Source organism: Phocoena sinus, chromosome 10 (assembly GCF_008692025.1).
Source record: "Phocoena sinus isolate mPhoSin1 chromosome 10, mPhoSin1.pri, whole genome shotgun sequence".
Classification (NCBI taxonomy): Eukaryota; Metazoa; Chordata; class Mammalia; order Artiodactyla; family Phocoenidae; genus Phocoena; species Phocoena sinus.
This window is the reverse complement of record NC_045772.1, coordinates 54,032,414-54,045,121: the sequence shown is the minus strand read 5'-3', so window position 1 is coordinate 54,045,121 and position 12,708 is coordinate 54,032,414. Positions and strand designations below refer to the sequence as shown.

The 12,708-nt window shown below is 36.8% G+C and overlaps 1 protein-coding gene across 5 annotated transcripts in view; it reads left to right on the top strand.

Annotated features, from left to right (window-relative positions):
* Window positions 1-11,698, top strand: part of MON2 (MON2 homolog, regulator of endosome-to-Golgi trafficking) — a 132,186-nt gene extending 120,488 nt beyond the window's left edge. For 4 of the 5 annotated variants that reach the window (XM_032645104.1, XM_032645106.1, XM_032645105.1 and 1 more), the window contains one exon: window positions 10,973-11,698. In XM_032645104.1, the coding sequence (XP_032500995.1) occupies window positions 10,973-11,136 (164 nt within the window). In that variant the 3' untranslated portion in view covers window positions 11,137-11,698. Of the gene's footprint in view, window positions 1-10,807; window positions 10,838-10,972 lie in introns of all 5 variants that reach the window. The other variant, XM_032645103.1, reaches the window with a different exon arrangement.
* The last annotated feature ends 1,010 nt before the right edge of the window (window positions 11,699-12,708 follow it).

Below are 12,708 nucleotides of genomic sequence, written 5' to 3'. Positions count from 1 at the left end.
AAATAGTGATAGTTTTATGTCTTCCTTTCCAATTTTGATGCCTTTTATTTCTTTCTCTTGCCTAATTGCTTTGGTTAGGACTTCCAATACCATGTTGAATAAGAGTGGTGAGAGTGGGTATTCTTGTCCTTTTCCTGACGTTAGAGAGATGGCTTTCAATTTTTCACCACTGTGTATGATGTTAGCTGTGGGTTTGTCATACAGCTTTTATTATTGTTGAGGTACAGTCTTCTATATCCATTTTATTGAGAGTTTTTATTAGAAAAATAGGCTTTGAATCTTGTCAAATGCTTTTCCTGTATCTGTTGAGATGATCATAAGGTTTTTATCCATTTTGTTAATGTGGTGTATCGTGTTGATTAATTTGCAGTTGAAATTAATTTGTCTCTCTGGAATAAATCCTGCTTAATGATTGTGTATGATCCTTTCAACGTATTGTTGAGTTCAGTTTACTAATATTTTGTTGACAGTGTTTGCATTTATGTTCAACAGACATATTGGCTTGCAGTTTTCTTTTTTCTTTGTTGTCCTTATTTGATTTTGGTATCAGGGTAATGGCGGCCTTGTAAAATGAGTTAGGAAGCATTCCCTCCCCTTCTATTTTTTGGAAGAATTTAGGAAGCATTAGTATTAAATTTTCTTTGAATGTTTAGTAGAATTCACCTGTGAAGCCATCTGGTCCTGGATTTTTGTTTTTTTAAGAGGTTTTTTTATTACCGTTTCAGTCCCCTTGCTAGTGATCAGTCTATTCGGATTTCCTGTTTCTTCATGATTCAGTCTTGGAAGATTGTATGATTCTGAGAATTTATCCATTTCATCTACGTTGTCCATTTTGTTGGCATATAGCTGTTCATAGTATTCTCATAATGTTTTCTATTTTTGTGGTATCTGTTGTTATTTCTCTTTTTTTTTTTTAAATTTTTTTGGCCATGCTGCATGGTATGCGGGATCTTAGTTCCCCAACCAGGGATCAGGCTCATGCCCCCTGCAGTGGAAGCACAGAGTCTTAACCACTGGACCACCAGGGAAGTCCATCTCCTCTTTTGTTTTTGATTTTATTCATCTAAGCCTTCTCTTTTTTCCTCAGTGAGTCTAGCTAAAGGTTTCTCAGTTTTATTGCTCTTTTTTAAGAAGCAGCTCTTAGTTTTATTGATCTTTGCTATTGTCTTTTTAGTCTCTATTTCAGTTATTTCTGCTCTGCTGTTTATTGTTTCCTTTCTTCCACTGACTTTGGGCTTCATTTGTCCTTTTCTAGTTCCTTTAGGTATAAGGTTAGATTCTTTGAGATTTTTGTTTCTTGAGGCAGGCCTGTATTGCTATAAACTTCCCCATAAATACCACTTTTGCTGCATTCCATAGATTTTGGAATGTTGTATTTTTGTTTCCATTTGTCTTCAGGTGTTTTTAAAATTTATCCTTTGCTTCCTTCATTGACCCAATAGTTGTTCAGTAGCATGTTTCTTTAGTTTCCACATATTTGTGATTTTTCCAGCTTTCTTTTTGTAGTTGATTTCTAGTGTCATACCATTTGTGATCAGAAAAGATGTTTGATATGGTTTCAGTCTTCTTAAATTTATTGAGACTTGTACCCCAACATATGGTCTGTCCTTAATAATGTTCCATGTGCACTTGAGAAGAATGTGTATTCTGGTGCATTTGGATGGCATGTTCTCTATAAATCTATCAAGCCCATCTGGTCTAATGTTTCACTGAAGGCCACTATTTATTTGTTGACTTTCGGTCTGAATGATCTATCCATTGCTGTAAGTGAGGTGTTAAAGTCACCTACTGTTACTGTGTTGCTGTCAGTTTCTCCCTTTAGATGTATTAATAATTGCTTTATATATTTTGGTGCTTTTATGTTAGGTACATACGTATTAACTGTTAGGTACATATATATTAACTGTTATGTCTTCTTGATGAATTTTCCCCTTTATCATTATATAGTATTCATCTTTGTCTCTTGTTACCTTTTTTGGCTTGAAGTGTATTTTGTCTGATATGAGTATGGGTACATCCACTTTCTTTTGGCTGTCATGTGCTTGAAGTATCATCTTCCATCCCTTCATTTTGAGCCTGTGTTTGTCTTCAGAGCTGACACGAGTCTCCTGGAGACAGCATGTACTTGGGCCTTATTTTTTAATCCATCCAACCAGTCTGTGTCTTTTGATTGGTGAATTCAATCCATTTACATTTAGGGTGATTATTGATGGATGAGGACTGAGTACTGCCACTTTATCTTTTGTTTTCTGGTTGGTCTATATCTCCATTGTTTCTCTTTCCTTGTGTTTCTGCCAGTTTCATTTGTTGGGTTTTTTATGATGTTTTTATCAGTTTTCTCCTTTTTTATGTTTTGAATCTCTGCTCTAGATTTATATTTTGTGTTTACCTTGATGTTTATGACATGTCTCATAGATGAAATATTTCTTTTTCTGCTGATAGCATGTTATTTGCCTATACAGGTTCTGTCCTTTTCCTATTCCCCTTTTGCGTTTTTTGTTGTCTCAAATTATCCTTTTTTATGTTGTGATTTTGTTACTAAATTAAAATAGTTATAGTTATTTTTTACTGCTTTTTCCCCTTTAACCTTCATGCTATAATTATTTAAAAGATTTTGTCTGTATTATCACCTTATTCAGTGTTTTGTGTACTTTTACCTCTTTGTTTCAAGTAGAAGAGCTCCTTTCAACATTTCTCCTAAGGCAGGTCTTTGTTGATGAACTCCCTCAGCTTGTTTGTCTGGGAAAGGCTTTATTTCTCCTTCATATCTGAAGGATAACTTTGCTGGATAGAGTATGCTTGGCTGATTGTTTTTAATCTTTCAACATTTTGAGTATGTCATTCCATTCTCTCCTGGCCTATAGATTTTCTTAAGAGAAATCTGCTGATAGCCTAATGAGTTACCTAATGGTAGGTTACCATTCTTTTTTCCCAGGATGCTTTTAAAATTCTTTCTTTGTCATTGATTTTTCACAGTTTTAATATGCCTTGGAGAAGGTCTTTTTGCATTGAGGTAATTAGCTGTTCTCTTAGATTCATGGACTTGTATATCCAGTTCCTTCCCCAGGTTTAGGAAGGTTTCAGCTATTATTTCTTTAAATAAACCCTCTGTCCCCTTCTCCTGGGATACTCATTATTCTGATGTTGCTTTTCCTAATAGAGTTGGATAGTTCTTATAGAATTCCTTCATTTTTTAAAAATCTTAGCTCTCTTTCCTCTTCTACTTGTATTGATTTCTTAATTTCTATCTTTGAGCTAGCTAATTCTCTCTTCCATATGGTCTGCTCTATTTCCCATATGTTCTTATGCATTCTTCATCTCATTTATTGAGTTCTTTGGCTCCAGAATTTCTGTTTGGTTCCTTTTCAGTTTCAGTTTCTTTGGTAATGTATTCCTCTGCTCATTAATATTATTCCTAAGCTCATCGAACTACCTTTCTGAGTTTTCTTGTAGCTTGTTGAATTTCTTTAGAACAGCTATTTTGAATTCTGTCAGTTAGATTGCAGTATTGTTTAATTTTAAGTTTGGTTTCTGGAGAACTTTCATTTTCTTTTGTGATACCATATTACTCTGGTTTTTCATGGTGCTTGATGAGTTGTTCCTCTCATATATTTGAAGTAACACACACCTCTTCTTTAGTAAGGCTTCTTTTTTATTTGACTCTTAACAGTTTAACAGGCTAGTAATTAGAGGCCTTTCTTTTGTTTTTCAGTAGGTGGCACTATAGTACAAGTTTTTGGTTTCTCTTACCTGAGTTGCCTATGGTTATATTTGAGAAATGACACTTTCCATCCTCCACTGCCTCTGCTATAGGTGTTGTCTGGTGCCCTTGTTGTCACTGCTTATGCTTTCAGGGTTGCTGGTACCTTGCTGCTGCCAGTGTCGCTGTTGTTACTGGTGTCACTGCCTATGGCACTGAGATAGCAGGTGTGTCCACCATGTCTGGGATCTCCTGGATCCATGCTTCTGGGACCAGTGCAGTGGGGACAGAGAGTGGTTGGGGTGAGGAGCTGAGGTCTTGGGTGCTTTTGCCACATCCAGGGTTATCAGTTTCATGGACGCTGCTGCTATGGGCAAAAGGGCCAGAGTCATATGTGCCTGCATGACTGGAGGGATAACGTTGCAGGCCCTGTTGTTGCCTAGTTCCCTGTAGCCTTAGCCACTGCTGTGGCTGAGAAGCTGGAGTCATGTGCATCACCTGCCCTGCTGCTACCAGGTTTTCTGAGGCTGCAGGCTTAGCTGCTGTGGCTGGGGATCTAGGACTGCAGGCACCACCTTCACTGTTTCCCTGGTCCTGCCTTCTCTGTGTGTTTCAGCCCATCCACTCTTTTTTTGGCCACACTGCTTGTGGGATCTTAGTTCCCTGACTAGGGATTGAACCCAGGCCCTTGGCATTGAGAGTGCGGAGTCCTAACCACTGCACCACCAGGGAATTCGTAGTCCATCCACTCTTATGTATAGTTGTACAGATGTGTGGAATTCTCTGGAATCCTGGTGTATTCGGCAGAGACACTTTTATTGAGTTATGGATGTTTTACTAGTTATAGATTGAAGAGAAGAGACAAAGGGAGCTTCTCACACTGCTATGATCTTGACTTCACAGTCTGGCTGGATTTTTTTAAACTAAATTGGTCTGAATATAGATAATTTATATTTTATATATATATATATATTTTTTTTTTTTTAGATGTTGGGGGTAGGAGTTTATTAATTTATTTAGTTTTGCTGTGTTGGGTCTTCGTTTCTGTGTGAGGACTTTCTCTAGTTGTGGCAAGCGGGGGCCACTCTTCATTGCGGTGCATGGGCCTCTCACTATCGTGGCCTCTCTTGTTGTGGAGCACAGGCTCCCGACGCACAGGCTCAGTAGTTGTGGCTCACGGGCCTAGTTGCTCCGCGGCATGTGGGATCCTCCCAGACCAGGGCTCGAACCCATGTCCCCTGCATTAGCAGGCAGATTCTCAACCACTGCGCCACCAGGGAAGCCCCGATATTTTATATGTTTTTAATGTAGAACATGACTGACTTTTTGGGGTTGTAGGAGGCTTCTGCATTTGTAGTGATTTATCATATAGATATAAGAAACTTTGAATTATTTTTATAGCCTTTTCTCATTTGTTTCCTCTTTCTGTCACTCATTTCTATCCAATCCATTCTTACATTAATGCCAGAAATGATTTTTCCAAAAGTGTAGCTTTGGTCATTCATTTTTCCATCCTTGTAAAACAAAACAAAATAATCGTTTTCATTAACCATAACCTACCAAATACAAAGAGTACTACTGTCTGACTCCATTCTATTCATGCTTTATTTCCCACTAGACTTCATATATCCTACTCTCTCACCAAACTAAAATTCTTAGTCTATCCAAGTATTCCTAGTCCTTTGCTCATTCCATTCTCCTGCCCATATCCACCCTGTTCAGATATCACACCACTTTTAAGCCTTGTTTTTATTCCTTAAAGGTGAGCAATTTCTTTTTTTGGCGAACTTGTAGCTCTTTTATGTGTGCCTTTGTCTTAAAGCACTCTGTTTGTATTATAGTTATGCACGTACATGACTCATGCCTCTTAAAGTGTAAACTTCTTGACAGGCTATTTGAACCGTGTTTTATCCTATTTTGAATCCTTTACAAGACTGCTGCTCAAAGTGTGTGTGTGTGTTTTTTTTTTTTGGACCAGCTACTGGTCCAGGACAAGATAAAGAGCTGGCATCAGAGTATAAGTCAATTGTGTCACTGAGAACACTGGTTCAGCTGACTTTTTATATAAGACTTTGTTATAGAAGGAAGTGTGTTTACTTATATTCAGGCACAAGCACCTTAGCAGACTGGCGCTTTAAGCAGCGTTTGCGGAGCACAGGCTCCGGACGCACAGGCTCAGCGGCCATGGCTCACGGGCCCAGCCGCTCCATGGCATGTGGGATCTTCCTGGACCGGGGCACGAACCCGCGTCCCCTGCATCGGCAGGCAGGCTCAACCACTGCGCCACCAGGGAAGCCCAGCATTACTTTTAGTAACCAAGAAAAAAGTAGGTTCCTAATAAATGCCTAATAAGTGAGTCCCAGCATATTTGTTCCTGTCAGTTGTTACACAATTAAATACATATTTTTCTGTTTTCAAAATTCACTGACTGTTACTTTGGCCTAGAAAGCATGAGTATTATACTGGATATTAAGAGGCAGTAGACTTGTGTATATTCAACCCAAAAGAAGGAGTAGAATTTCTAAGAAAAATTCTGGAACAGTGTCCTTAATTTATCCCATCAAGTTCAAATTTGAGTTATCTTAATAAAATGTTCTGGTTGAATTTTCAGAGAGGGAGACCATGCATTGATTTCCTGGAGACCAGTAAAATCTTTATTAGATCACAGGATAGAATTTGATTCTTAGAAATATGTTATACTTAAGAAATAAACAGGAACTTCTCTATTTTTCATGTTATTGCTATAGATGTATTAAATACAGCATATGTATTTCAGTGCATAGTACTTGCATTATTTTTTATTTTATTTTTTTATGATCTTTAGATAGCTGTCAAGAATGTAACCAGAATTTGTATAAAGGAAGAAAAGGGAAGGAAAACTTAGTAACCTGCTTTTTACAAAGTCAATGGGCCATGGGTAGGGCAGCCTAGTAATGATAGATGATCTAACTAAATTAATGTTAAAAATTGTTTGAGTTTGAATTATACCTTTGGGCATATTAAGTGAAGAATTAAATTAAATGTAACCATAAATGATGATGATGATATGGTAACATATTAAAATGGTATGATAAGCTTCATTAAGAAACAGAAAAGAAGAAGACAACTTAGAGAAGTCCAGGCCTTCCCAGCAGAAATATGTTGGACATGCAAGTAGTCAGTCCAAAATTAATTCTAGGGGATGGCTACAAGGTTTGGAACCAGTGTTCACCCAACATTTGTTTAGAACATTTGTTATTTGTTTTAGGGTTTTCTAGTGGGAGAGGAGGCATTTGTTGGACTTATTTATCACCTTACTTGATCTTTAATTAAAAATTTGAATAGGTAGTAAACATATACATGGTTCAGAAATTCAAAAATATTGAAAGATGTACAGGGAACATGTCTTTCCCCTGTTCTGTATCTGCCCAGCTCTTACATTACCATAGTCAACCATTTTTATTAGTTTGTGGATCCTTCCATAAGTTTATTATATAAATACAAAATACATATGTAGTCGGCCCTTGAACAATGCAGGAGTTAGGGGTGCTGACCTTCCAAGCAGTTAGATGGTTCTTCTGTATCCGGGGTTCTACATCCTTGGATTCAGCCAGCTGGGGATTGTGTAGCACTATAGTATTTACTGTGTATAAGCGGTTCCACACAGTTCAGACCTGTGTTGTTCAAAAGTCAACTGTGCTCCAGTACACCCCCAGTTTTCAACACGAATTAATATGCATAATAGCCCCAGGTTTTACCTACTGTTCGGAACACTCTTCATATTTTCCACTTCATTAAATATCATGGAGATTCTTCCATATCAATACATACAGCTTTTTCATTGTTTTTCATAGTTAAATCCAAAGTGCCCATGAAGATCTATGGTTAGTTTTTTAAAACATTTTAATTTAAGAAATTTGAGTAGCTTCCCCTGAATTTAAGGTGTTATCTTAAATAATTTATTTTTGTATTTTCCTATAATAAACCAAGAATAAGTTTGGTCAGTTGACTATCTGGGCCAATCTAGATAGCTTTCAATCTATGCAGTCTTTTTTTTTTCCCCCAAATTCTTTTATTGCAGTAAAATACATGTAACAAAACTTACTATGGTAACCATTTTTTCAGTGACATTAAATACATTCACAGTGTTGGCAACCATCACCACCAGCCATGTCCATAACTCTTTTCATTTTATAACTGAAACTCTGTACTTGTTAAACAATAACTCTCCATTCCCCACTTCTCCTAGCCCCTGGTAATCACCATTCTACTTTTTTTTTTTTTTTGTGGTATTCGGGCCTCTCACTGTTGTGGCCTCTCCCATTGTGGAGCACAGGCTCCAGATGCGCAGGCTCAGCGGCCATGGCTCACGGGCCCAGCCGCTCCGTGGCATGTGGGATCTTTCCGGACCGGGGCACGAACCCGTGTCCCCTGCATCGGCAGGCGGACTCTCAACCACTGCACCACCAGGGAAGCCCACCATTCTACTTTTTCTGTCTATGATCTTGACTACTCTAAGTACCTCATATAAGTTGAAACATACAGTATTTGCCTTTTTGTGACTGGCTTATTTCACTTAGCTAATGTTGTTAAGGTTCATCCATATTTTAGTATGTTGCAGTTTTCCTTCTTTTTTGAGGCCAAATAATATTCCATTGTGTGTGTGTATATCTATATATCCATTCATCCGTTGGTGGACACTTGGATTACTTCCATGGTGTTAGCTGTTGTGCATAATGCTGCTATGAGCATGTGTGTACAGATATCTCTTTGAGATCCTGCTTTTAATTCTTTTGGGTATATACCAGAAGTGGAATTGCTGGGTCATATGGTAAATTCTATTTTTTGTTTTTTGAGGAATCACCATACTGTTTCCCACAGTGGCTGTACCATTTTACATTCCCCCCAACAGTGAACAAGGGTTCTGTCTTCTTTACAGCCTCACCTACACTTGTTTTCTGTTTGTTTGTTGTTTTATAGTAGCTATTCTATTAAGCATGAGGTGGTATCTCGTTGTTGTTTTGATTTGCATTTTCCTAATGGTTAATGGTGTTGAGCATCTTTTCATGTGCTTTATCGACCATTTGTATATCTTCTTTGGAGAAATGTCTATTCAAGTCCTTTGCCCATTTTTGAATTATTTGTTTTTTCTTTTGTTCTTGAAGCCTCTTTGCACCTCTGTGATCAGCAATTAGAGCACAGACCCCTGATATTTGGAGTATAGAATCCTGTTTTCCCACCCTGACCTCCCACAAGCTGCGTGCAAGCTGCTCCAGGAACACCTGCACAACTGCTTACCACATGGCTAGGAATAGAGGATGGGTAGCTGCTACTGTGCTAAGGGCTTAGATTGACGAAACTTAACTGCAATATACTATCCAGGTCTTCCTCTGGAAGTTGCAAGCCTTCGGTAGACTCCAGAGTTCCAAGATAGTTGCATCAAATTCTGCCAGTTCAGTTGTTGTCTAGGTGGACAGACAGATTCCTGGTACTTACTACTTTGCCATTTCCCAGAATTCTCTCTATGTAATCTTTTGTTAAATGATTAGTGGAAAGCTTTATAGACAACAGCTGGAGCAGACTGTTTAAAACTACTTAGGCCATTGGTTTTTTTAATGTTTCTTTTTTGTTGTTGCTATTAAGCAGCAAAATTCTTTTTACAAATGAAATCTGATGTGGATTTCCAACATACAAAACAGCTAAAAGCAGAGCAGCTCTGGCCTGACATTCCCTCCCTCACCAATACCCGTCAGCTCCACACCCCTTTTCTTCTTCCCACCTCCACTCTGAGGAAGCCCTTGTTGAGGTGGCGAAGAGATTAAATGAGCAGGTTAGCATTTCCCAAGATATGTACTAAGGAATGAATATTAATGATGAGGGATGTCAGTAGATATTGAATGGGGAAAAATTCCATAATCAAATTAATTTTGGAAACCTTGGATTGGATAAGAGTTAAACCTATTCTTTAACTATGAACCTGTGTGAATTATGAATCCCCCAAAAGGACGATTATATGTACAACATTTGCCAAACTTATTTGACCATCAGTTTTTTTAAAGAAGTAACTTGAAGAACACTAGTTTGAGAACCTCATTTCTTTATTCTATAGTGAAAGTCAAGATATGAGAAATTATTTGACTTGTTCAGGGGCACCCAGCACTAACTTATTTCAGAAAGGTTTTTAGACACTTAGTTGACACTCAGTAAATTGGAGTGAAAAACGGAACCAAAGCTCATTATGCGTAGTATAGTGTTCTTTCTTTTATACTACACTGCCTCAGCAATTTGAGATTTGTTCTGCCAAGTGCCATATACATATACTTTCTAAGAAAACTCTGTCATCAGGTTTTATCGTGTATTGCACTCTCAACAATACGCACAGTACTTATAGGAAAATAGAAATGTAATATGTGATCTCAGAGTATAAGGAAATCACAAAGTAATTGTGATACAACACTTTTTTTTTTTTTGCTGTACGCGGGCCTGTCACTTTGGCCTCTCCCGTTGTGAAGCACAGGCTCCGGACGTGCAGGCTCAGCGGCCATGGCTCACGGGCCCAGCCGCTCCGCGGCATGTGGGATCTTCCCGGACCGGGGCACGAACCCGTGTCCCCTGCATCGGCAGGCGGACTCTCAACCACTGCACCACCAGGGAAGCCCAATACAACACTTTTGTCCATTCACCAAATAACATTTAACTGTACTAGCTGTTCATAATAGTGATGAGGAAGGCAGAAATGTCCCTCCCCACTACAGCTTAAACCTAGTCAGATACATTAAAGATTAGCAAACATTGTAAGAGAAGAATGGATCTATGTGTGGTCATTTGAAGTTAAAATCAATATTGAGGACATTATTAGGAAAATTATTTAAGATATATGTATATTTTTAGCATATAACTGCATAAAAAGTTGAATTGTTTTCTAATTGTTCTTGAAAAGTACACTTTCTTCTCTGGCTATTATACTGAAAATGACAAAGGTTTGAATTATTCTGAGTTGTTTTGTTAGCTTCCAAGACCTTCACATATTTAAGTATCATTTTAAATGTACTTTGTCAAATTTGGTGGTATTGATGATTCTGCACACTGATCATGTATTTTTCACTCATACCTTATTAAATATTGCAGGAAGTCTTCCAAAGTTTAAAGAAAGAAAAGGTACAAGCTTGAGGAATTTCCATATTTTGGATTTTTTTTTTTTGCATTGTGTTTAAAGGATTGTGTTTATGTTAACTGGGTAATCTGCCATTTCAATCCACTCTTTTTTGAGGTTTTATACTTTTTGCGTTACAGTTGATGGAAATATCTGGGCACAAGTAATTGCCTTATACCCAACTTTAGTAGAATGCATCACCTGCTCATCTTCCGAAGTCTGCTCTGCACTTAAAGAGGCACTAGTTCCTTTTAAGGATTTCATGCAACCACCAGCATCCAAAGTTCAAAATGGAGAATCTTGACCAGCTACAATAAATTTTAAGAAGAATGATATACAAAAATGTTTGCTCCTCAGTGAATTTTCTGTGAGAAGGACGTTTCTTACTACAAATAATTCTTGGCAGCTGTTGTTAGCCTCCTTTAAATTGTACTTACCTGAGTTAAGTAATTCATATTACAAGCTTACATGTCAACAAAGGTTCCTGAATGAGTAGCAGTGCAAGCCTTTAATAAATTAAACTGATGGGAGAGATAGTTAATACTACAACATACCTGCTACCATATCTTCAGTTGGTGATTTAAAAGCTTATGTACAGTTTGTGGTGTATGTGTTAATGATGTACTTTTTAAAAAGAAAGAAAAGATATTTCATTTTGTCAGGTTTATTAGGCTGGTGTTTTTGCACCCTTTTTCTAGTACAAAATTGTACTAAAATTTTATGCAAGATGGTACTGTAACATTCCATATTGTCTATAACCAGCCTTTGTAAACAAAGGGAACTGATATACTTGTGTGTATAATAAATGGTACAGTTCTGTATAAAATAGTTGCATTTATTATTTAAATTTTTAAAATATTGATAATGTTAAATGCTTGAAACTGTATTTATTATTAATACAAAATTGTTTGCTTACATTTTTACTTATAATTTGCCTTCTTAAGTGGCAGATATGCTTATCGTATGATCATGCAGTTAGCTTAATGCTTATTTTAAATGTATTTACTAGTGACTATTAAACATCTGACCAGAAAGGTCATGAGAACACAACAGCAGATAGTTTATGATTTGCTGATATTGCAACTTTGAAAGTATAGGTTATTATTAAAACTTAATATATTGAGATAAATTGTAGCACTATGGCTCCATCATACCTCATTTCTTTAAATATCTTTCCCAGATTTCACTTAAGTCTGTCTCTTTTTATATTTGCTGTCTGGATTTTAAAGACTATATTTCTACTGATCTTTTTTTTTCCCCCCACTGACTAACAACATGGATCACTGTCTTTGAAATATGACCCAGGCAAGATAATCTTAGATTTCCTAAAATTTTGCAGTGAGGTTTTGTTCATTTGAGTGCATTTTGTAACATATTCTCAAGAAGCAAATAACTGTGCTAACCCACAAATATAAAATATGTGTGTATTCTAAAACAATGAGAAGTGTATTTTTAGAGACGTGAAGCATTTAGAAGTACAGTAAACTTTCTGTCATGGAGTAAAATGCTAATTTTGTTTCACTTTCCTATCTTAGTGAAGAAGAGTGCTCTTGAATACACTAACTTAATTATTTCTTAAAAAACTGACTGGCCTAGCTCACTGTATTTTTTCTTTAATGGATTATGATATTATATTTTTCTTAGTTAAATTTTCATAATTATTTATGTGAAGACTCAAAGATGTTTAAAAATGATTATTCGCAAGAAATTACGATGGTCTTAGTATTATTTTAGTGTTCTGGAAGGCCTTTAATTTTAATAGAATTTATAAATTTCAGCCTCTCTAGAATAAGTATAAAACTACAAGAGGATGTTAAAATTGAGTAATGAATTAGATACAATGTTGAGGCTGTTGTAATTGTGTATTTATTTAATT